Source organism: Haliotis asinina, chromosome 12 (assembly GCF_037392515.1).
Source record: "Haliotis asinina isolate JCU_RB_2024 chromosome 12, JCU_Hal_asi_v2, whole genome shotgun sequence".
NCBI classification, from domain to species: Eukaryota; Metazoa; Mollusca; class Gastropoda; order Lepetellida; family Haliotidae; genus Haliotis; species Haliotis asinina.
The window spans coordinates 44,461,315-44,488,347 of record NC_090291.1 but is presented as its reverse complement, the minus strand read 5'-3'; the positions used below and the strand labels follow the sequence as shown (position 1 = coordinate 44,488,347).

Here is a 27,033-nt window from a genome sequence, read left to right as displayed (position 1 = left end):
ATATGAGTTAGATAGTGATCGAGTTGGATGATACACGTCAACTCATATTTTCACTGCTGACTCTCAATGTAAAATGTTACTTTTGTCCAGTGTGATTTACTTTCTAATACATGCTACACATTTAGTTTGGATAATCCATAGTTCAGTAAAAAACATTCAACGACTTGGGACAGGACTTGTTTAAACCATACAACATAATAAGCCAATTGTGATATTGCAGTAACAAACAAATATTCATTTGGTAAAACTTTTTCCTAAATGTTGCTGGTTAATTAAGTCACTTACGTTGTTGTTTACTATTGGAAAGGAATGTGTGTTGTTTACCGGCACAGTCAACAACATTCTGCCTACATGACAACAACCTGTAGATAAAATATACTGAACAGCCAAAAAAACACAACTTTTTAAAAGTTTAAATAGAAGACACAAAAATGAATGAATACTTTTATGAGATTTCAGTTTTTCAAAAATTGCATTTCTTTTTTGTGTTCAGCACAGTTTGGACCAGAAAATCAAGTGATTGATATGCTGAGCAACTATCCTCACACGTACTTGCCTCATCATTTGATGAACTAAGTTGCATCTTATTATCAGTATAGTAACGATTTCTAACCTTGTATCCCCTCATTTTTACAATATATGTGGTTTTCACATAAGAATATATATATGTTCACATTTTTGTCTTTATGGGGTGCATATTAATAATCACCTACAGATGACAGACAACAGACCAGATGAAGGTTTTGGGATGCTGATATGCACAGAGCACTTAACTGGGAAATATGGTGCATGACATTCCTCTAAGGACTGAAACAAGATGATGACAATCTTAATGCAGTTTGCCAAGTTCCTTCTACAACTGTACAAAATGAAAGAAAAAAAGCAATTTGATATTTGGAAAATGAGAGTTGATCTCATGTAGATGGCAGCTTAATGAGTGTCTCAGTATATTCTTGCAAGTATCACAATGCCTCATCAGTTTTGAAAATCTATACATTCCTGAATCTCTTAAATGCAAATTCACAGTTATCACTTCATTTCATGAATAGATAATTATATTCTATACTATATGAATCTACTGTGTCTGAGAGGGTCCAAGGCGAAAAATGCTGGTAATACTAAGTTTTTGTAAGAAAATAAATATACTGAATTGTCCAATTCTCTTGTGATTTCAAAGTTATGAACATTATTACAAACATCACAGGTATAATCAAGTTTTATGTCTATAGTGAGAGAGTGTCAGTTTAGTTTTACACCACTTTTAGCAATATTCTAGCAATATCACACCAGGGAACTCTAGAAATAGGTTTCACACATTGTACCCATGTGGGGAATTGACCCTGGGTTGAATCAGTGTGTGTAGCGAATGCTGTAACCAGTAGGCTACCCCTTTTTGTCACTAAGATATGAAAACTTTTATTGGATAGAATACAGGGTCTTGAGTAGTAATATACTACTTCATAAGATACAAGTATCTTCTTAAGGATGACAAAAGATCCCTACCCTTAATATCAGAGGGAAGCTGTAGGGCTATTCCTGCATCTTGGAATGAGTGAGTGGGCTGGGTCACCTGGTGAGAGCAAGTGAGTGAGTTGGCTATTTGGCTTCTTTGGGTGGGTGGGTGAGTGAGTGAGTGAGTGAGTGAGTGAGTGAGTGAGTGAGTGAGTGAGTGAGTGGCTGACTAGTGATTGGTAGGGACAAGTGAGTGTCTGTGTGTTTTTATACAGTTTTTTATTTCTATAGTTTCTAATTTTCATCAATGAATCCTTTGAAATCAGGAAGTCATTATAAAAGTAAACATAGTTATTACTTCTGACAATCTATTCATTTTACCAATGAATAGTCACACAGTGTCACAAGGCTTGCCCTCGAAGGCAAAATGTACAAAATAATCACTTTAATGCATTGCAGAGTATCAGGTCAACCTGCTCAGTGTGAGATCATTATTGAAAATCAAACACTGATATATGGATACAGTGTATCCCCCAACACTCTTTCTAAACACAAGAGTGAATGAGTGAGTTGTGAGTGAGTGAGTGAGTGAGTGAGTTTAGTTTTACGCCATTTTTTTTAGCAATATTCCAGCAATATCACAATGGGGGACACCAGAAAATGGGCTTCACACATTGTACCCATGTGGGGAATTGAACCCATGTCTTCGGCATGACGAGCGAATGCTTTAACCATTAGGCTACCCCACCGCCCCTGAGTGTGAGTGAGCGTTTTACACTACTTTTAGCAGGGAACAACAGATATGGGATGCATACATTGTATCCATGTAAGGAATCAAACACCGGACTTCACTGTGATGTGTGAAGGCTTTAACCACGAGGCTATCCACCACCCCCTCCCTCTAAACACGTTGGGGATATGGATACGTATGCTATCACCTGGAAAATATATGCTCAATTTTGTGACCTATTTTGCATTTTGTAAATAATGTTACATAACTTCAAATACTAGTGATGACCAACAACATTCTTGGGGAAATGCAGACAGACTATCATGGATATATCAAGAGACTGCAGGTTTGGACTTGACAAAGCAGTGGTCAGTAGCATGAACAACACCCAGGACATCAGAGTTTGATGACACATAATCAGCAAATGTCAGCCAGAGGTGTCATTCCCATTTCTGAAAGGGGTGGTGAGGTGAAATGGGGTTTAATGTCGTATTTAACAATATTTTTACGATGTGCATGTGTGGCTGCTTGTACTAGCCCAGACTTAAGCTGGTTTTATAGTGCTAGCTTACTGATATACCATTCTGCAGTCTAGCATGACTACCCCACTAATACACATTTACTGACTCCAAACTGACCAGTCCTTGTCATAGCTATTAAACATCGAATGCCAAACAAGCGCCATATCTTAACTTCTTTTGGCATGACGCGCCTGGGGATTGAACCCGCAACCTTCAGCTCTCTGAGTGGACACTCAAAGCACTACACCATGGAGGCAGTATATTTCTGAAGGACACTGAAGGACCTAGGAGCCACTATACAAAGCAACCGTATAAGTATGACTGCCACAAGTTCGTGTAATTGGTATGGGACTAACGATCAGGGATAAGATCGCTTTGTAAAGTAACACCCTGTTCATGCTTTGACTCACTGTCTGTATTATCAAGTCACTCGACATGTCAGAATCCTAAAGCAAATAATTCCATGCCAGCAATAAGTTGAAGGATAATGTTTCTATGGTAACAAGGTCCACATTGTAATCAGTTCCTGTACTTTTGAATAAGAAAACACAAATTTACCAAAAATCAAATCACCCAAACACATGAGATGAAAATGTTTGTGTATATATATTCATTTCACCCAAACCCAATTCATACCTCAAATCCAGAGAGGCAAATCGAAAATTCAAACTCTTAACTCTTTATGCATATCAATAGTTATTTATGAAAGCAAAATTACTTTCCAACTTAAATGATACACAGTCAGTTGAGTTTAAGGAAGGACTACACCAAGCACTCCCTGTAGGGCCATCAGTGAATATTTGTCCCATAAAAAACGTCTGAACCTTTGATTGCCGCTAATGGATATACATAGAAACAAATAATGTGTGGTTGTATTACATGACGTACAGATTGGAGCTGGCTGCCCAGGGCACTATCATTACTACCTGCTGAGCCTCTCAGAGCAGGAATAGCCATTGCCCTTGTCCCTAGATGCTCGTAACACATGCTGAGAGAGAGCAGGACAAAACAGGTTTGAGATCAGGCAAAAACATGGCCACGCTGACAGCTCATTTATCTCCTAGACAAAAACCAACCCTAGAAATGATCTGGACAAGATTCTGACAAAATCCATGTTTATTCATGTCAAACTTGGAATGACATGTGCAAAAGTTGAGGGTAATTAATCATGCACTGTTTGAAACAGCGACATGGCTGTGAAGTATCATTTCAATGGGAAGAGGTAACCTGAATATGGTTGACAGTTGTACTCATCTTTGGACAATGATAAACATGCATCACCACATTCGCATATAAACTGTTCTTTTCCAAGCATTTTAATTGTAAAATATAATGTCTAAGTATTTGCACTGAAAGAGTTATTTTTGTGACTTAAAAGCGCCAGTTAGTACTTGAAGACCGCTCCCTACCCATTGCTGTGATTATGACATCACCACTGTTTATGTGCTTATGTGCCCTCTCACAGGTTTGTTTGGGGTATTTTACAGACCCTCATTCAGCAACACGATGGCAGTCTACACATCACTGTTTTCGAACCAGACAAACAAGTGACTTATATTTTGAGAGCTGCTCCACACTTCCAGGGAATGCTGACATGCTATCCATAAAGTAACTCAGGGGCAGTGGAGTAGCCTAGTGGTTCAAGCGTTTGCTTGTCACACTGACGACCCAGCTTTGATTCACCAAACGTGTATAATGTGTGAAGCCAATTTCTGGTGTCTCCTGCTGTGACATTGCTGGAATATTGCTAAAAGTGGCGAAAAACTATACTCACTCATTCAAATAACTCAGACCGGTTCGGTCTATTAGTATTCTTAGTGAGTGATTTTCCTTGTGACTTTTAACAGTATGCCAGCAATGTGGTAAGGATACCAGAAATGTGGGATTGGAACCCAGGTGTCTGGCATGACAGGCATACCTTGCCCCACAACACCACACTGCCCCAATTGATGTATTTATCATGAGAGAAGACAAAAAGCATATGTTGCTGGCCACAAATTCTGAAATCGACAGAATCATGAACATGGCCATTGATCCTTCATGTCACACACTGGTTCCACACAGGTGAGATGCCTTCCAATAGTGACATGTGGATAACACGTCCATTGTGGAAGTTGTTTCTTTTTCAGCTGACATTGTATAGTTAGGACTTATTACTTCACTGCCAGAGGATTGTCTACATCTGTTATGCTGGTCATGTGTCAGGTGGACAATGGACGAAATTTATCTCTTAAACAGATGATCTTGGTTCACTTGGTTCATACTTTGCATTAAATTGATTAATTATTGGTCTAAAAAAGGCATTTTTACCAACAGACAGAATAATGAATATAATCACTGAATAATATATAAATACACTTTCAGCTGAAAATTCATACAAATTCCAATTAATGATACCTGAAATAATGAAAAAAGCAAAGAGTGAGTGAGTGAGTTTAGTTTTACACCACACTCAGCAATATTCCAGCTATATGGCGGTGGTCTGTAAATAATCGAGTCTGGACCAGACAATCCAGTGATCAACAACATGAGCATCGATCTGCGCAATTGGGAACCTATGACATAAGTCAACCAAGTCAGCGAGCCTGACCACCTGTTCCCATTAGTTGCCCCAAAAAGTAAAGCTCTAAAAGAGTATAGAAGGCATCTACTATGGGTATCTAGGCAACATGAACAAACTCATGCATGCTTGTTCACAGTTCTCAAATCATCTTGATTCACATTAGTTGTTTAGTTTTTACATCAAATCATCGTGTATGAAACTAAGTTTGGTTACTAGCAGAAGGGGAGGTTTCTATCTGCCCCAAGACATGTTTTGTTACAGTTGATTTTTTCATTATTCAAGCTTGTAATATTTCATTGTTAGCGGCTGATGTGGATGAGGCCTGATGGAGTTAGATAACAGCAGCTCAAATGAGCAGCAGTCACGACAATTCCAGAACAAAAAGGAACAGAGCTTCTTTAATAACCTACTACTGGTAATTGAGAGGAGAGATTAGTAGCAGTACAACTATACAACTGTACTAGAAACAAAATGAATAGAAACAGGAACAGCAGTGCCTGCACAAAACATTATGACTGTATACAGGACATGAAATACACTGGAGGTCAATGGAAACCTAACAATGGCTGATTGACCAAGAAAACGATCACTGTATGGACCAACAAACAGGAACTGATACAGCGATCTTTTAGGGAGATCGCTGTATAGACCATGGTTCAGATGGACAAGGGACAAAATTTATCTCTTAAACCTTTAACAGATGACCTTGTTTCATACTTTGCATTAAATTTATTAAGTTAGAACCTGATACCATTGTAGGGAAGATCACTGTATGGACCAACAAATGGCAACTGATACAAAGATGAGAATATGGACCAACAAATGGGAACCAATACCACTTAATGGAAGATCACTGTATGGACCAACAGATGGGAACCAATACCACTTCATGGAAGATCACTGTATGGACCAACAGATGGGAACCAATACCACTTCATGGAAGATCACTGTATGGACCAACAGATGGGAACCAATACCACTTAATGGAAGATCACTGTATGGACCAACAGATGGGAACCAATACCACTTCATGGAAGATCACTGTATGGACCAACAGATGGGAACCAATACCACTTCACGGAAGATCACTGTATGGACCAACAGATGGGAACCAATACCACTTAATGGAAGATCACTGTATGGACCAACAGATGGGAACCAATACCACTTCATGGAAGATCACTGTATGGACCAACAGATGGGAACCAATACCACTTCACGGAAGATCACTGTATGGACCAACAGATGGGAACCAATACCACTTAATGGAAGATCACTGTATGGACCAACAGATGGGAACCAATACCACTTCATGGAAGAACACTGTATGGACCAACAGATGGGAACCAATACCACTTAATGGAAGATCACTGTATGGACCAACAGATGGGAACCAATACCACTTCATGGAAGATCACTGTATGGACCAAAAGATGGGAACCAATACCACTTAATGGAAGATCACTGTATGGACCAACAGATGGGAACCAATACCACTTAATGGAAGATCACTGTATGGACCAACAGATGGGAACCAATACCACTTCATGGAAGATCACTGTATGGACCAACAGATGGGAACCAATACCACTTCATGGAAGATCACTGTATGGACCAACAGATGGGAACCAATACCACTTAATGGAAGATCACTGTATGGACCAACAGATGGGAACCAATACCACTTCATGGAAGATCACTGTATGGACCAACAGATGGGAACCAATACCACTTCATGGAAGATCACTGTATGGACCAACAGATGGGAACCAATACCACTTAATGGAAGATCACTGTATGGACCAACAGATGGGAACCAATACCACTTAATGGAAGATCACTGTATGGACCAAAAGATGGGAACCAATACCACTTAATGGAAGATCACTGTATGGACCAACAGATGGGAACCAATACCACTTCACGGAAGATCACTGTATGGACCAACAGATGGGAACCAATACCACTTCACGGAAGATCACTGTATGGACCAACAGATGGGAACCAATACCACTTCACGGAAGATCACTGTATGGACCAAAAGATGGGAACCAATACCACTTCATGGAAGATCACTGTATGGACCAACAGATGGGAGCTAATATTATTTTACCGAGGCTGAGGCTAAGTACTGAGTGTAAGTTTACTTAGACTGCAACACGTGAGAACTAATACTATTTCATGGAAGATCACTGTATCGACCAACACAAGGTGACCAAAACTTCAACAGCCACTCAATGACTTTAACCATTTTCTAAAGTTGACTAAGAGATGACCCATCTCAATTGCTGTTGATGGGAAGGCATATCAAAGATGATAAGTGTAAACATTGTGTTGTTGACATCTTACATTAGCTATGGTGACATAGATAAGTTACATTTTTGGAAACTTATCAGGAGATAAAAACTCATCAATATATACTGATTTACTAGTGATCTCCATTATCCATACTCAAACCAGCTCTAGCAATCTCAAGTTAAAAAAAACAACCACAAACACGGCAATCAGAAAGGCCAAGCTGTCAAGAAACTTGGTAGCTATTCAAAGCTTAATGAATGAGTAATAACAGAGCTACCCCACAGACAATTGATAGTCAAACAGGTATGCTGAGAAAATTTACAATGCATGTGTATTCCCGATTCCCTCTTTCCAAACTTTTTCTGTCTGTGTAACTGATGGTGTCGCCTTTGCACAATGAAACCACTGCCAAACATTCAAAATAATTTCAAAATTGATCACCAGAACTCAATTCCATGAACAATACATACTGTTTAATTGAAGTCGACAAATCACACATCTGAAGATGTTTTATCTTGTATTACAAAGCTATTACATATTTTTTACCAAAATGTCAATATGTATTCTGCCAAGTAAGTGATGCAGATAAACTTCTTCACGAGCTGGAAATAAATCTCTTTGAAATGTGCAAATACTGTGTAATCAGGGACGGAATCTGAACTCAAAAATTGTCAAATGAAAGCAAAATCAAAATGGTAGACTGTTTCATTGTTTCTGCAGTCATCAAGGGGTCTTTGAGCCTTTGAAGATCTCAAATCCGTGAACCAATCGTGTATGAGCGGGAGCTGTGACCCTATTGTGTAGGGCACCCCCTGGGGACAGAGCTGGACTCAGATTGAGAGTGGTACACTCAGTCTCCCTGCTCCCTGTGTAATTACTGGGCTTCTCTTCACCCCAGGGGGTGGACTGCCTCTGACAAGACCACTAGGCCGCTGCACAGAGCTGCAGACTAACATAGTCAACCCTCAAGGGGTCCTCACAAATGTCTTTGAAGACCCCCCTTGTGGAGTTCATTACGCCAAATCTGCCTTCCCTGGTTTGTATTGATTTTAGAAATCACAGCAAAGCTAACTTGCAGAAAATCAAGTTTATTTTTCCATCCATGCTGTGCTAAATATATATACCTGGTGATCAGTGGGCGTCGCCTGAGTGCTTAGGTGCTTCCTTCGACATGCCAGTGGCAGAAACATGCATGCTTCCACAACTTGGCAATAGCAGTTTCACAACTGCTCAGTACTTCCAGTATACATTACAGCTTTACTCCTAAAATCAAAAGTATTAGTTAATCTGTTTTTAAGAATTTTGTTAGAAATTTCAAGCATAAAATGCTGACTTAAACAATTAATCCCAGAAATGTAACATTAATGGTATCTGTTGAAATTTGAGATACCAATGCCTTAAAAGTGAGTGAGTGAGTGAGTGAGTGAGTGAGTGAGTGAGTGAGTGAGTGAGTGAGTGAGTGAGTGAGTGAGTGAGTGAGTGAGTGAGTGAGTGAGTGAGTGTTTGAAGCCTGCAGTAACACTGCAACCACATCTTCCTAGACAGTTAAATGCTACAACTGTGGAAAGGGGAAAACTACCAGTCAATACCCCAAGTCTAGGTAGCCACTGGCCACTCTAAGCAGACTGGGCCACAGTTGAGACAGTCATCCCAGGTGGTCACTTGTCCTGGACTGTCCACACAGTGTCATCTGATCCCTGCTTAGACTCCTCTCATCACAATCATTGCTGTCTCAGCATGGAATCTGCACAAGTGTGAATACACATGTATTGATCTCTCAACAGTATCGGCTGTCAATACAAACTTTCAACTGACAAGGCTGATACTTTATCACTGAAAAGTACAACTACTTCCATAAGTGTAAAAGTTGATGTCATCAATTTTTGTGCATTGTTTTAAAATATCTGTTCAAAATACAGGAAAATATTTTCAGTGAGAGCAATTTTACACCAATATTATTTCAATAATATCACAATGGAGATACATGATAAGTTTCAAATCAATGAAGACTGAGTTTATTTTCACACAGCAGGGGACACAAAAAAATGGCTTTACACATTGTACCCATGTGCGGAATTCTACCTAAAGCTTCGGTTGCTTTAATCACTAGGCTACTCCACCACCCCTAGACCAATAATGAACCAGCACTTCCAATTGTAGGTTACCTAACCAAATATCTACATTATATATTTCACAACCATGTGAGAATCACTTGAAAACAAAGTTTTAGACAGCCAATTGAGTTGAAAGGCTACCAGCTACTTACATACTAGTCAATTACAATAAACTATTTTCCCACAGACTGTGACGAGACAATACAGCAACATGATGTGCAAGACAGCCAGGAAATCAGTAATGACTGAAATGTACAATACTGCATCAGTTTAAATGTGGCTGTAAATATACAATAGTACTTTTACACAGCATTTAATCAATATGAACATAAGATTTGATAACTCATTTCACAGCCTGCTGCCAGCTAGTCTGGTCTGGGAATGACAGTAATAGTGTCCAAGTACATCGTGGTGACAGCTCGCGATTCTCAGCACCCGTTGCTTGTCACTTTGCTATTGACGCATCCCTGCTGATAGTCATTTCACACCATCACTTCACATTTTTCTGTTCATCGATTTCTTGCATAAAAGGACAACCTATGTGAGAAACTGGATGCCTCTGGGAAATGATATCTATAGCGAGGTATAATGTTTTCGTTTCAAATTAAGGTCGGCTGGAAAGAAAGACGATATGATAATTGGATGAGGTCTATTTCACAATGACTTTATTTAATCTCTCCAAATGTCTTGACAGTTTGTTCTTCTCCTCATAACTGATGAAATTCTCAAATAAGTGAACAATGAACTAGGTGTGCCAGAAATCTATCAAAACTAATAAGTTTCCTTATTGTGAATCATGAATCACTGACTATGAATTAGGCCTCGAGTATGAGAAAGGCATCCATCTGTATTCATAACACACATGTACATTAAGTGAACCTCAACAGCATATCAGCATAATAGCTGAATTTGTTTTCATGAATAATAAATTATACCAACCCCTTCACACACAAACTTCATTTCTGTCTCGCAGTCAAATTACATCAAAACAAACGTTGGTGTCAAATACTTTAAGGATCACTGGCCTGAACACAATTTGTCTTGACTCTGACTACCACCCTGATGATGTAGCACCAACACATTTGTGTCCATACCTTGTTGTTATTGTTACCCTGTATCAACAAAGAGGTGTGTAAATTCTTTCTTTGACATCTTGAACCTTCCTGATATGTCATCTTACAACATGGCCACACATGTGAATTGCAAAATGCATTCCCCTGCTTATCCCATGCTTTTGTCCATTTCCACAGAGGACTTCACAAAAACAAGAGTTGATTCCCTTTTCAATACCTACACACCTAGCATGTTAACACATGGCTAACATACCTCTTAAAGTCGTAATTGGTTACTTAGAATAAGATTGATCCTGAAAGATTGAATGAAACCTTGAAGCATTTCAAACAAAACCCAATCCTACCAAATTAACAGGGTTTTTTTCTACCTGATATTGATCACGTGAAAGCGTGCAGCTTTGTCACATCTGATTCAGGCAATGAAACTCTATTTCATCATACTCCCTGCAGCAATCAAGGACTCACTTTTATATTTAATCAGGAAGTAGGAACAATGTAGGGAGTTCCATGTACTACACATGTGCCTGCATTACCCAATGTCCAATGTTATTTGTCAAACAGATGAGATTGGTATTTCCTCGATTTTGCTAATAGAACCATAATATAGGAGAGTAGAAACTATTCAAATCAAGAGAACATGGGGCTGTTCTGCTGTTTTACTTTCACAAAACTCAAACTTAATTCCAGGCTAGGTTGCAATATGTTCCACTGTTACAATTTAAGGATTAAATATTCTCAAACAGCAACAGAAATATCAAAATGTGATTTAAATGTGTAATCTGCTGCCATTATTCCCAATGCTACGGTACCTCCTGCATCAATAAAACACCCATTGTATGACAGTGTTTATTCCTGTTTGGGGAAAATAACACTATGAAGTACACTTTTCAATCACACAAATAGAGACAAACATCTCTACAGTGTTTTAAAGACATTTCTTGACATGTTTCATTTTCGGGAGCTTCAATACAGCAGCCCATGTGAAGATCTGGTTAGAACTGGTTTTCATGAACCCATGATTGTCCATGTGAGCAGCTGTATTGTTAGTCATGAGACTTATAATTTGTTCATGCATGTTACCATATCCCACGTGTTACCTTATCCCACGTGTTACCTTATCCCATGTGGTGTTACCTTATCCCATGTGGTGTTACCTTATCCCATGTGGTGTTACCTTATCCCACCTGTTACCTTATGCCACATGTTACCTTATCCTCTGTGTTACCTTATCCCATGTGTTACCTTATCACACATGCTATCTTATCCCACATGCATGAGTGACAGAGTTTAGTTTTAAGCTGCTTTTAGAAATAGTCAAGGGCTTCATATGTTGTACCCACGTGGGGAACTGAACTCCAGTCTTTGGCAGGATGAGCAAACACTTTAACCCCAAGGCTACCCCACCACCTCCAAAATGCATCATGATATTAGTCACTGATTTGTTAGAGAGAACATTTGTGACAAACAACTTGTTTTATGACACTCAAAGAGGTCAGTGATCCCATACTCAAATACCTAAATGTTTAGAGTCTGTTGTCCTTTGAAGAAGATAAGTATTTAATAGGTCAATTATTGTATTGTATAAATCATACACAAGTCAGCTGTCCAGTTGGTAGAGACAACATTGATGTCAGTTGCTTGTTAAACTAAAAATCTGATAGTGATCACAATAAAGATGTTATGGCCACACAATTATTTCACCACAATACCTCTTTTGCAATATTTGAACTTGTAATAAAAGTCATTGATCTTAGCACTGCCATAATGGCTTTGAGGAAGGGTGCACTTCAGAATCTGGCACCATTCAGCTTAGCAATACCCTATGTGTAAGCATAAGTTACAATTGGTGCTAAGAGCAGATAACTTTGAGAAAGGGTGCCCTGCTGCAGTATCAGGCCACATTCAACAATGGTGATCTTAGCACTACCATATTTGAAAGCATTGGTAACAATCAGTGCCAAGGCCTAAAAAAATGTTGTGGTTCTGATAACCTGACCAACCCGTTAATTTAGGTGCAACTACTCTTTTCTAAACGGTATGAATATAATAAGCTTTCACATACCATTGTTTTGTCACATCACTGACAGACATTCGTCATTCTGATAGAATAAGTAAAAAAGAAGGCCACAAGCTTGACTGAATAAACAATTACACATTGATAAATATGTTAGCAGTTTGTACTTTACTTCAGAAAAGGAAAACAAACAAAAAATGCCTACCTGCCTTAAATTTTAAAGAGGTGTAACTGGAACAACTTTTTTCATTAAATCTGCGCTAACATGGCTTTGAGGGAGAATGTCCTGCTTCAGAATTAGAACCCATTCCGAAAAATGACCATACCACAACCATATTTGTAAGCCAAGGTTACAATCAGTCCAAGATAAGTTTGAGGGACGATGCCTGCTGCTGTCACAAGAGGTGTCACACCATCTATAAGAAGAACATCAACAAAGATGTACCCTGGAAATACACGCTAAGTCTAACAGTGTCCTACCTCCATTGCAGTCAAAGTTCCGATGGTCCATGAACTGGTCCAGGCTGTGAAAGATGGCATTGCACGATTCACAACAGAATGGCTGACCTCTGACTTCTGCTGGATCTTCGTCTGACAGTATCTCTCCATCGTCCTCTTCTGTCCCATCAGCCTCCACTACAGGAACTGGGGTCTGTGACAACGACTCTAGAAGAACAAGAGGCATGTAACCTCGCATTATTGTTCTGTGCATTGCACCAGGTGGTTTTTCTTACAACTTCATCAAGTAAGGGAACGGTCATAAGCTATGGCAAGGGGGGAGATAATGATTTTTATGGAGAAGCATGTACAATGTGAAGGCGACCCATGTGGGGAATCTAACATGGGTCTTTGGCGTGACAGATGGACACCTTTACCAGTAGGCTACCTCACCACCCTATCACTAATGAGAAACACATATCTAGACTTGTAAAGGTTACATGCACCTATGTTCATAACCTGTGGCATCTCATAAGAAAAGCAGGTCTTGTTTGTTTATTGTTTAACAAGGTATTTTGCAATATTTTAGCTGAACCTGATAAAGTCCCATAGATCATCACTTCTGGACAATCAAGTCTTTGATTCATGCAATGACATGTAATCAATTCAGTTCTGCCTGACAACCCAATCCATTTGATTATCTTTTGGAAAAACATAATACATGTATCTGTGGTCCTATTCTAACTCAGATTCCCACAGAAAAAATAACAGATAAAATAACAATTGTCAGAATTCTCCGATTCACACACAATACAGCACTAACCAGAATCAGTGCCCACTGTTGTCACATCAGGGTTGTCTTCATCTTGGATGGAGTTGTCTTCTCCTAGATCAAGGCCATCTTCTCCTGTCAGAGGGACTGGAATGAAACAGACATTATTATTGAACGCGTGTATAAACATAAGCATAAATCCAGTTTACGTGCAAATCTACATAAATCTATGATTGTTATACAAAGTTATACGTCTTGCAACAAAGGAATTTTCATACACACTCTGTGTTTACAGGATGTATGTAAACCAAACAAAACATCCAAATTAGCTAACACTCTGTCACTATGTATCTGGGACAGAAAGGGCAAGGTACAAAAGTCATCAGTGCCGGCTGGATGGCAGCTTCAGAGAATTATCATTCTTTATGCTAATGTCCAGAAGTGGGCAGTGGAGTTCCAGGATGAAGAGACAGTGTCAAAGATGATCAAACACCAAGAAGACCTATCACCAAAACAGTGAGTTAGGCTTAGCTATAGCAGCATTTTAACAATAGCATAGAATGTCACATCAGAAATCACATTTTTCCATCAAGAAGGGAACTAAAACAGGGGCTCCTTTCTTGAAGTAACCTTTACTAAGGTTAATCTGAACTCCCATTCTTTAACAATGCACTAAGGTTGCCTTAGTGACTTACTACCACCTTAGTGCTTTGTGAAAGGAGGCCCTGGTTCCTCACTGGGAACAGCAAATGCTTCAACAATCTGGATATCCCAGCATCTACTCCACCAAGGACACTATTGGGGTAATACACCATATGATTATAGACTGTCAGTGGTTCTTCATCTCTCAGCAGGTTAAAGCCTTCGCTCGTCACGCCAAAGATCTAGGTTCAGTTCCCCACATGGGTACAATGTGTGAAGCCCATTTCTGGTGTCCCCAGCCGTAATATTACTGGAATATTGCTAAAACCATATTCACTCACTCATCATCTCTCAAACTACTGGCAGGCAAAGTTGATTTTGTTGATTTGTAACCATATGGGTGACTCTGGTTCCAGTGGCACATACAGTTTTTTGAGAAAGGGGAGTGCACACTACTGAGGAAAGGGGACTGCACACTTCATTTTCACCTGAATTTCAATAGACCAAGGTGTATGTGCGTGCGTGTCTGTGTCAGCAGCAGCTAAAGTTCAGTCAAAACAGCTAATGTTGGCCTCAGTTTTCTGGGATACCTACTGGTGGACAGTACCTTCCAAAAAGGTCATCCACTGAAAGTGTGTGGTCCCACAGAGACTATGCACCAGTGCACATGCCTGTTGTACTGAACTCACTGAACATTCCTCCAAGGGTTTGACACCTTCTGATTTCATTTTTCTGTGATCGGATGTTTTACAGCATCAGGAGGAAGCCTTGATGGCATTATCCTATATTTGATTATCTTGAAAAAAACATGAACAACCACCTATATCATCATGATCACAGCTTTTCTTCTACCCCTTGGAATTAGCTGGAGTATACTTCACTTCTTCAGCTGTAATTGCAAATTTCTAATGAATGTTGTGAGTGAGTTCAGTTTTACTCCGCACTCAGCAATATTCCAGCTACAAGGCGCAGTCTGTAAACAACTGAGCCTGGACCAGGCAATCAAGTGAACAACAGCATGAGCATCAATCTGTGCAATTGGGAACCGATAACATGTGTCAACCAAGGCCTGACCACCCAATCCAATTAGTCGCCTCTTACAGCACACATGGGTTGTTGAAGGCCTTTTCTACGCCGGACCTTCACAGGTCTACTGAAAGACATAGTTGGTTAACAAAGGAATGGAAATATCATTGTTTCAAATGTTTTTTCATCTTTGCTTGTTTGCTTTGCTCAACAATATCACAGATGCAAGACATTCAACTGTCCACCTGATAGTGCTTCGGCTAAATGCTTCGGCTAAATTGGTGATCAGTCGGTTGAGTTAAAAAAATGAAAAAATGACCACAATCACTTAAGTCAAGGAGCATGAATAACCTCTAAATCACCATTCCAGAGGTCAAACAAATACACAGTCAATATGCTCACTGTCACTCGGGGTCCACCATTTCGCATGGTATGTAATAATATCCATTAACATATTCTATAGCCCTGTTGACTGTCTAATCCCACTAATCCCATTCTAATCCCACTTAATCATTCATAAAATCACAAGAGAGCTCAGTGAAAGAGCCATTTGCCATTTTGTAACAAAAAAGTCATAGTTCGTCCTGGTGAGCTTTTGTATTAGGGGTTTTTGTCCAAGGGGGTTTGGTCCACGGGGGGTTTTGTCCACACACCCTTTCAGGGCATGGGTAGATGTGTAACTGAGACCTCAATGTAAGCATCTATAGTGGTTGTAGGCAAGATCAAACCCACTACTTATCAACTATACATGTTACAGAAACCATCCAAGTAATATGCAGTGGTAGAGTTATAGCAACAGAGACTTGTATCGCTTAGAAACGCGTTCGAAAGACATATAGGTGTATAGACCCTACTCTAGTACTATAAAAAATAGGAAAGGGATGTAACGAAGAAACCCTCCCCTCCTCATGCAAAGTTACATGTCACCATGTGAAATATTTTTAAGGCCCCATCGAGGCCAACGGATCGAAAGCCACATGATTTCCCTGGCAAAATGAGCTATAAATGGTCACAATCGGCTCATTATTTCAAAAGTTATACGCTTCAAACAATCGAAAACAGCTACCTCCGCAATTTCACGCCAAAATCATGGATCACCCAATACGGCGAAAACTCACCTTTCAAATTCGTTTACTAATTCCAGCCACGTTGACAGCACCAGCATTGTGCTGGATTTGATCGGTTGTGGCATTCCGCGGGTCAGAAAACTTACTGCAACATCTCCATGTCATTTTCTTGACACAAAAGCAAGAATTTTCACCAAACTCGCCAGCAGTCCTACTCACCTGTCAGCCATAAGTGACCTTAACATTCAAGTGGCTTGAGCAGATCCGCACACACAGGCCATCCAACTGGATGGAAATAAGAAATACAGTGGGAATGGCCAATCAGATGGCCAGACTCTGTTTGCGCAGATTTGCTCAATAAACAGTAACCAAAAGTGTTTACTGATCTCAGGAAACAGTAACTACCAGTGTATGTTGATCCCAATAAACAGTGAACCACAATGCATGTTGATCTCAATGAACAATGCCCGTTGATCTCAATAAACAACCATGTAAACTAATCTCAATAAATGGTAACAAACAAACAAACAAACTGCAAACAATGGTGTCTGGCGATCTCTATAAACAGTCTCTGCCAGTATAAACTGATCTCAATAAAAACAGAAAAAGACAAGGCTCGCTCATTTCACTGTCACTGTCGCTGATCTCAGTCAACAAACTCTCACTATGCAAGAATTAAGAAATTCAAACAGAGCATGTTGACTTTTCCAAACAATCACCAACAGTCTCATTAAATCAATTTGTCTGTCAATGGCAATATCTTTCAAATGACATTTCTGGCAAATTCAACACAGGTTATCATGGTGCCATCTATGTAAAGAGATATGGCCGAAATATGACATAAAGAGCCAGAAAACAGCAGAGATGAAGTTCACAGTGGCAAAGTGCATTTGAGTTCATACCATCTCAGTTCCCAAAGTGGTACTCCTGCCAAGCATCTAAACAACTTGGACTTTTGCTGGAATTGCACAAGTGGTATACTTTGTATCAAAATACAGTGGAAGCTGTCAAAACCGGCATCTGTCCAATCTGGCAAGGAGTCAACACCAGCATAAAATCTCAGTCACGCTTGTGACTTGACCATTTATCATCAGCTCTACAATCCTGCACGTTGTGTAAACTGGATTGTTTCTTCAGTCCACATGAGTGCCAGTTTAGACAGCTTCCACTGTAAACCATATGGCTTTATCTGAGAGCACTGGGACTAATTTCACAGGCTCTGACCATCATGACATAGTGCAGTTGATCAGGTAAACCCAAATAACTGCAATAATTTATTGAATAAAAGACTTTTTTTTTTAAAGAAAACAAAAACCCTTTCTGCTTGGGTAAGTCAAACTGAATGTAAAATAACACTTATTCCCAGTGTTTGAGAACGTCATTCATGACACGCAAGGTTTTATGGGAACATGACCTGTTTGACCCACCATCACGGATACTACTTAGCTGGTGCAAATGTTGCGCTAACATCAACCACAGTGTTCAGAAAGGAAATATGATAGAAACTGATGAACGTACAATTCATAAACCACACCAGGACAACTGCGTAGACCCCCAACTTCCACTGCATATTTCCATGGCAACCAGCAGTTCCCCTGGGGTAAGGGCTACAATTAACTGAGAAAGTTCCAGCTTCCCCCTGGGGGGTCAGGCTCCATGGCAACTAGGCCATCCCAAGTCTCCCATCTCCTGCTGTACAGTTGACTCACCCTTACCCCAGGGGAAATCAGCTGTAGGCTTGCCAAGCAGTGAATAATGGGAGCCCCCACCCCAGGGGACAAGTCCAGAGAAGCCCACCCCCTTGGAGAATACATTGTTCTCATCTTGCAGGTTACTTCTCCAGGAAAACACAGCTGAAAACCCATCAATTTCCTACTGCAATGACATGTTTTTCTTCTTTCCACAATTTTCTCTGCCATCGGCTTTCACGAGATCTTTCCATATCAAGATAGAGATTTTTTAACAAATTTCCAGAGACATGTAATAATATTTTATGTGGTCCTGGAGGATAGTTGTGTTGAAGGCACATATTGTGAATGAGAAGACAATGAAAACATCCATCTTGGAGATCCCAGTTTTTAAACTCAGCCAAGAATAGCAAGCATGGGATTCTTAAGTTCATTGTCCATTACCACTGGAATTTTATTAATCATACTTACAAGAGGCAAAAGGTTTCATATTTAATTTATTTGTCAATTAACATTCAATGATTACAGGTCTTTTACACATAAGTCTCACGCATTATTGTCATGGTGACGAACTGAACATAACCATCATTCTATGCCATAACTGTTACACACAGTGACCTCAACTTCTTTCATGCACTGATTGAAATTGAGGACAAAATTCAGAAGGTACATCTTTTAACCCTTTCTGGTGACAGACAGTAACACTGGCAATTTTCTCAAAAAGCCCTCTGATTCTTTTAAATAACCACTGGTGAAAAATGGTATCTATGATTAGTATGTTAAATATACAACATCTAATATGGATCTGAATTCAACGTCAGGAAACCTGAAGAAACCAAACCCTCAACCTGCTTCTCTGCTACTGGCAACAGTGTTGTTTGGAATTTTTATTAGAGTGAAATACACAAAACAAACACAGGATGACATTAGCTCAACTGCATCTTGAGTTCACAGAATCTAAAAAAACAGTTCTGATCTAAAGTTTTAAGTTTCAAATATACTAAGAACTGTTATTTTATACCTCAAAGGCACAGTTGTTTTCTCAACTATTACGTTGTCTGAGATAAGTAGCATCTTCCAAACTCAAAATGTCTCGACATTTCAGAAGAACATTACTTTTGAAAGTAGATTTTGAAGTCAGTATCCCTAAGGAAAACACTGCAAGCGTCTTGAATTACTTTTTATATCCATAAGATTATTTCAATATGAGGTCCTACTAGCTGGTCCCATCTGAAAAGTATGTTTCCACAAGAACATGTTGCCTGCAAACATACACTCTTGTAGCTATGTGTCTACAAGAAAAATAATATTAAATGATACAAATATGATTGTTGATGTCCTTTGATGCCACACTCAGCAGTACACCAGCTATAGTCTGTAATAAATCAAGTCTGGACCAGATAATCCAGTAATCAACAGCATAAGCATCAATCCACACAAATGGAAAATGATGACATGTGTCAACCATGTCAGCAAGCCTGACCTCCTGATCCAGTCTTCTCTTATGACTAGCATGGATTACTGAAGACCAATTCAAACCCAGATTTGCACCCTTTGATGCCACACTCAGCAGTACACCAGCTATAGTCTGTAATAAATCAAGTCTGGACCAGATAATCCAGTAATCAACAGCATAAGCATCAATCCACACAAATGGAAAGTGATGACATGTGTCAACCATGTCAGCAAGCCTGACCTCCTGATCCAGTCTTCTCTTATGACTAGCATGGATTACTGAAGACCAATTCAAACCCAGATTTGCACCCTTTGATGCCACACTCAGCAGTACACCAGCTATAGTCTGTAATAAATCAAGTCTGGACCAGATAATCCAGTAATCAACAGCATAAGCATCAATCCACACAAATGGAAAGTGATGACATGTGTCAACCATGTCAGCAAGCCTGACCTCCTGATCCAGTCTTCTCTTATGACTAGCATGGATTACTGAAGACCAATTCAAACCCAGATTTGCACCCTTTGATGCCACACTCAGCAGTACACCAGCTATAGTCTGTAATAAATCAAGTCTGGACCAGATAATCCAGTAATCAACAGCATAAGCATCAATCCACACAAATGGAAAGTGATGACATGTGTCAACCATGTCAGTAAGCCTGACCACCTGATCCAGTCTCCTCATATGACTAGCATGGGTTACTGAAGACCAATTCAAACCCAGATTTGCACAGGTTACAGGTATGAGAAGAACATTTACCATTTGGTAAATATTGGAAGTGTTCCGTGTCTCATGGCAATCTCATCACCAGAAGGGGGTTCCAGGTGAAAACGGATCCTTCTAACTATGCTGGGGAGAGGCTAGTGGTCTTCACACGTCAAACTTGCCACCAACACCAATTGCAGAGTTGTCAAACTGTTGTCAAGATATAGGATGGGTCTCTATTCTCACCAACTTTTCCATCAAACTTTCTGTGTTGTCAAACTCGCGTTTGAGATCTGCAGTGTTGTCAAACTCGTGTTGTTCAGACACAACCAATTGCAGTCATGTGACAGCACTGACAGATACATGACACTCAAATGAAACAAAAGTTTGATTACATGTGTTTAATATGTGAAAGCATGAGTTTGACAATTTTGAAAAATTAAATAACATGTTGTCAAACATTATTTTCGCAAGTGAAGGCTGCTTAATGGATCGGGTGGTCAAACCACTGGCTTAACTTAATGTGGGAATATGCCCACAAAATCAGTTGCTGCTCCAGGCCATAGCCAATAGCAAAGTGTGGCAGAAAAAACAAACAAACAATCAAACAAACAAATATAATCTGAATTCATAGCAGAATTGCACAGAAAGCGAAATAATTCTTCTACGTAAACAGATAAAACTGAATACAACAGAGCTAAATTATTCTTCAAAGATTCTATCAAAACCCAGAGAGAGAAAATGGAAGTGGTAATCTTCCTCCTCTATTCAAATTCATTCAGCAAAAGAAGTACCGTATTACTGCCAAAAGTAAACAGACAAAGATAAAAGCACTAAAAAAATATTTATTGATACATGAAATATAGTTAACAAATTTGCAAGTGAAGGGCACATAGCTCAAAATCATTTTATGTCATGTCTTTCCTATAGAATAGCCAATATATGTACAGTAAAGGGGAATGATACCTTTTGCCAGATAAAAATAAATTAAATCTGATGCCAAACATGTCAAAGATGAGGATGACTGAAGACGAATATTGTTGATTTGTTAGTTTGTTCTTTGCAGCAAAGAAAGCACTACGTCCCTCATATCACAATGGTCTGTGTTTATGAGAACGATAAGACAAATGAATGGTTGATATCAAGAACAACGTCCCATGAGTGAGTGAGTTTAGTTTTACACATTTATAACATACTCAGCAACATTCCAGCCATATGGCAGCAGTCTGGACCAGACTATCCAGTGATCAACAGCATGAGCATCTATCTGCACAATTGGGAACTGATGAGATGTATCAATCAAGTCAGCGAGCCTGACCACCCGATCCCACTAGTCACCTCTTACGACAAGCATAGTTGTCTTTGTGGCAAGTATGGGTTGCTGAAGACCTATTTAGTAACCATGGCCTGCAAAAACAATGTTGTGGTTCTGATTACCCAAATGACCCATGAATTCTGGAGCAGTCCCTATTTGTTGTATGAATGGGTGTTGTATGGGTGGTATGAATAAACTAAGCTTTCAGATACCTTTGTTGTTATGCTGGCACCAACAGATACATCGGTCATTCTGAAAGCTGACATGATGGCTGGAAACTTGATTAAACAAACAATCACACATTGATAAATGTGTTCTTAGTTTTTACTTCACTTCTAAAAAAAATGTGAAAGAATCCTTCCTCCATACCTACCTATCCTAAATTTTGGAGAGGTAAAATCAGAACGACAACATTCTTTTTTATTGAGCCCGAGTCACAGGGTCAGACTGACAAATCTAGTTTAATCAAAATGGACAAGATTCAGTAACGGGTACCTATTCAAACCTGACTCACATCCAGGTTCATATGAGGCTAATTTCATAAAGTAATAAATAAAGCCTCAATTAAATTAAAGCAAATACAAAAAAACACTTTTTTGACAAAACTAATTCATCGAAAACAAAAAGGACAGGCCTTAGCAATAAATGTTGAATGAGATGTTGTCAGGAATGCAGTCTCAAAGTGTGAAAGCAAAAAGTGTTCCCTAATAGCCTCCAACCCCATCTACTGCTCATTAACATGCACAAGGATGTTATCTTGACAACATGTTAAATTAACATCAGCATGGGGTATGACAAAGCCTGCCACCCCAGGACAAACAAAATCCGGTTGTTTTGTTGAGACTGAGGACATCTCCACCCCTTGATACCCCCCATCGTCAAGCAGATCCAGCCTCAGGCTGATGGTGGGAGGGACTGGGGGAAATCAGAGTAATTCTCAGTGGGAGCTCGGCATCACCCCAGCAACCTGGCCCCCTCCCACCCCCCTGGCAGCCTGGCAGTGCATGCACCTGTCTCTCCCAGCACTATGTGAGAACTGTATACATACATACATTAGTGATATATGACATATATTCTAGTCCTGGGCTCTTCTAATTAATTCACTATGCATCACAGGGGGCTGGAAATTGTACCCCTAACATGTTGATAATGAAAATGAATCAGGAACGCTGTGACATTGTCAGGTTAAAAGTTTAACTAAGTTATGTGGGGAGTGAAGTAGTGTTAAGGATAAAACACATACGTAGTAATGGGGAAAATATAGGTGCATGTAGTTTATGGGGTATTGAAAACTATACTGGAACAGTACATTTGTTGATATAGATGCAAGAGGATAAAGCTGCCTCTGAGGGTACAAATCCGTCTTGAAAGAACATAGGGGTATCGGAGAGTAATTATGGCACGGAGGCTAGTGCTAACAGTATATCAATGGGTAGGGTGGTACATAAATGAACAGGGTGGAACATGAACGGGTAGGGTGGTCTATGAGTAGGTAGGGTAGTACATAATCTGGTAGGGTGGTACATGAGTGGGTAGGGTGGCACATGAATGGTTAGAGTGGTACATGTTCGGGTAGGATAGTACAGGAGTCAGTTGGGCCATACATGAGTGGGTAGGGTGTTACATAAAAATGGGTAAGGTGGTACCTGAGTATATAGGGTGGTATATGTTCAGGTGGGATAGTACAGAAGTGGGTTGGGCCGTACTTGAGTGAGTAGGGTGGTACATTAAAATGGGTAGGGTGGTACTTGAGTGGGTAAGGTGGTACATGAGTGGATAGGGTGGTACATGTTCAGGCAGGATAGTACAGGAGTGGTTTGGGTGGTACATGATCTGGTTAGGGGGTACATGAATGCGTTGTGTAGTACATGAGTAGGTGGTACATGGGTGGATAGGGTGGTACATGAGTCGGTAGGGATGTACATGTTCGGGTAGAGTTGTATATGAATGATTAGGGTGGCACACGATTGGGTATGGTGGTACATGAATGGTTAAGATGGTATGTGTATGCATATTTTGACACAGGAAGAGATGGTTACACTAATACAGTTAAATAACGGGTAAGATGGAACATTCAGGTGTCCATTGTTAACATGCAATTCAATACTATTCCATTTTTACCACAATAGTTAGTCAAGTCTGGGTCAGACAAACATAAATAATATGATAAATATTGTAAGCAAAGATCGTGGCTAAAAAAACCTGGCAGTGCAAAAGTCTAGTAGGTCAAGCATTCACTCATCACACTAAGATCCAGGTTTGAGCCCACAAACCCATGTACCATTTCTGGTGTACCCTTAGATGATATTGGTACAATGTTACTAAAAAACAAAAAGAACATTTTCACTCACTTAGTAGAATGATAAGTTGTCAACCCAGTTTCTAATCCTGACCATCACATCCACCTGGTGACTGACCAGCCAATCCACACTGTCTCCTCTTATGACAAACATATACTGTGGGGAGCAATTCCAACCTGGACTCCCCACCAAGGCTTACACAGTAGCACCAAAACATGTAAGTGGTCAGATTAATCAGTGCTTCTGCACATCATTTGTGTACAAGGTTTGGTTTATACATTAACTTTGTGAAAGAAAATAGAAAAAGTCACCAGTGAAGGTCAGGTGTCCTCAAATATCATAATTATGATGGGTATTCAAGTAATAGAAGTCCCTTTGAATGACAAGGATCCTGCACACATCAGAAAAGTTAAAAATGTAAGATTTGGGACCTCCATACATTCAAATGTAATAATAGAATACCTCAAGGACTGAAGTGCTCCCTTAATTATTAACACTGAATTGTTTTGCCATATTGATAATGAACTTGCACGAGACAACTTATGGTATGGATAGGTAACTTGTCTATGGGTCATATTAGCTACCGTGCATTGTGACTTCATACACTCATCTCTTATCACCATGTGATATGTGATATATCATTATAGAACACATGTCAAGACATACAAAGATATCTGGTTAAGGCTTGATAAATATTTATTACATTTTTGGTGTGCCTAACCATGAGTGACATGTAATTAGCATAATAGGGAAATATAGAAATGTATGGATGGGAGCAATGGAGATTTGAAAATAACAATCTGCTCATGTTTAAACATGATGTTATTGGATAAATTTTGCGTAATTTTTATGTAATTCCTCTAACAACCACTTAACAAATGACTGAATGAATTAGAAACAGAAATTCAAATATGTTTCAGTTCATGGTTCAGTCCACTCGGGAGTAACTATCACTGGCAATTGCAGAAAAAATGTTAAATTGGAAAATACAACATTAAAACAGCCCTTGTAAATTGAGACTATACTTAATAGTCCTGAACACCAGTCTAACTGTGACTATGTCTCAGGAGGAATGTAGGATCTCACACAGCTGGACATCTAAATCACCATGACAACACTTCCCCCATTACCATGGAAAAACCCTTCCCTACCCCCTGGGTCAGGTTGTGTTCAATATCCCCACCCCAGGGGTTTGCGCCAAGAGAGGAGAGAGGCTATCACTCGGCTGATACTGCCAGCAGGGTTCCCTGTTCCTCACTTTATCACAACCAGCACAATAGCTGATGAAGGCACCCCTTGGTAACTGGCAACATTCACCTAGCAGAAACAGGTGACAGTCGGCTGTGGAGATATTGATCAACAAGGCCATGTAATACAGAGGGACCATAATGAAAGACACAACTGACACATAGAGTGTTTGACCTTATTTAATTCACTACTGTGACACACTTATTCTGACTTCTTATCAAAATGCATTGTCTAGAAATAATATTACATTACAAAAATGATAAAAACTAAAAAATATACCCTTCAGATATATCTGTTTTACCTTGTAATTGTACATGAGTTCTAAAAGATGAATTCTCTGAAGCAGTGTGTAATCAGACAATATTCTAAAAAAGTAAGTACATTCGAAGATGGGAAAGATACTAGATCTACTTTCAATACTGTATGCTTCCCTTCCAGTAAGGAATCAGAGTAGAAAACATATGATCAAATTTGGACTGATCCTGACATCTAGCATCCCAATCAATTTCAACTGACAAATCAACGACTACATGCATAATCAATATTCCATTCATTACTATGACTTCAGTGATAGTAGCATACGAGCAAACTGGACGCTGAGCACGACGATGCGGACAAAAGTGTCATTTATTAAACCGTATTATGTCATTCTGTACAAGTTAAATGAGACATCTTACTACAGACAAGACGTAAAAATCTAACAAGACGCCATATGAAAAGAAAATCCCAAAACGTGTTACTTCCAATCTAGTTCGTCTCACATGTTCACTTCCAGGAACTAAACCCTACGCCTCTCACTCAATCGTAAGACCCCATGTGACAGTCATTCCACTCAAAGCGACGCTATTTCCTGCAGTGTCAGACTGCCAACAGCTGAGATTTCAACCATACAAGAAACACTCACTACTGACACATACACTGACAATAATCACAGCACACTAAACATATATAGATCTATACATAATCTTTACTTACGTTTGCAAGATTTAGGTCGTGCTTGTTTTCGGCGTGACATTTCAGACCCTAGTTTCCCAACGCAGCTTGTCTGAGAGAGCGCACGGCGCTGTATTCCGCTGTTGAAAGCTAAAACCCAGCATGTGGGCCCAAGCTACGTCATGAAATGAATATTGAATTGCCCTGAAACTAACTGCGCCCAAGGGGGGCTCTCCCCCGGGACCCAACCTTTCCTGTACACCCCGAGTCTGCCACGAGATGGAGTCGCCTGGGGGATGAGGTTCGTGGTATATTTAGCTCTGGCGACGTGCAGGCCTCGGAGATAACACATGTGAATAGTTCGGACTCCCCAGGGAGCAGAAAAACGCCGACTTCTCCCTCCAATGAGCGAACTACTTCTAGTTCGTGGTCCCAGTGGGGTTCCCAATCTGCCATCTTTCACATGGCAATGGCTCGATGTAAACATAACGAGTTGTTTACTACGCATGCGTTGAAGAGCGTCTGCTACCAGGAAAAGATTACTCTGAATAGAGTCTATCAAGCTTCCCACTAAAAAGACTATTGGCAGCTTCATTAACAAAACATTTCCTATATTTCGTTTCATGAAAATTATAGACATTCCAACCTAGATACCAAACAAATGATAAATCAAAA

General features: G+C 39.7%; 1 protein-coding gene across 1 annotated transcript in view; it reads right to left on the bottom strand.

The window, feature by feature from the left end:
- The window catches only part of LOC137258935 (zinc finger protein 423-like), a 62,405-nt gene extending 35,884 nt beyond the window's left edge, over nt 1–26,521 (bottom strand). The window contains exons 1-3 of the mRNA XM_067796630.1: nt 26,401–26,521; nt 14,027–14,122; nt 13,246–13,431 (exon numbers count right to left, since the gene is read on the bottom strand). Coding sequence (XP_067652731.1) covers nt 13,246–13,431; nt 14,027–14,122; nt 26,401–26,440 — 322 coding nt within the window. The 5' untranslated portion in view covers nt 26,441–26,521. The remainder of the gene's footprint in view (nt 1–13,245; nt 13,432–14,026; nt 14,123–26,400) is intronic.
- Between the last annotated feature and the right edge of the window lie 512 nt (nt 26,522–27,033).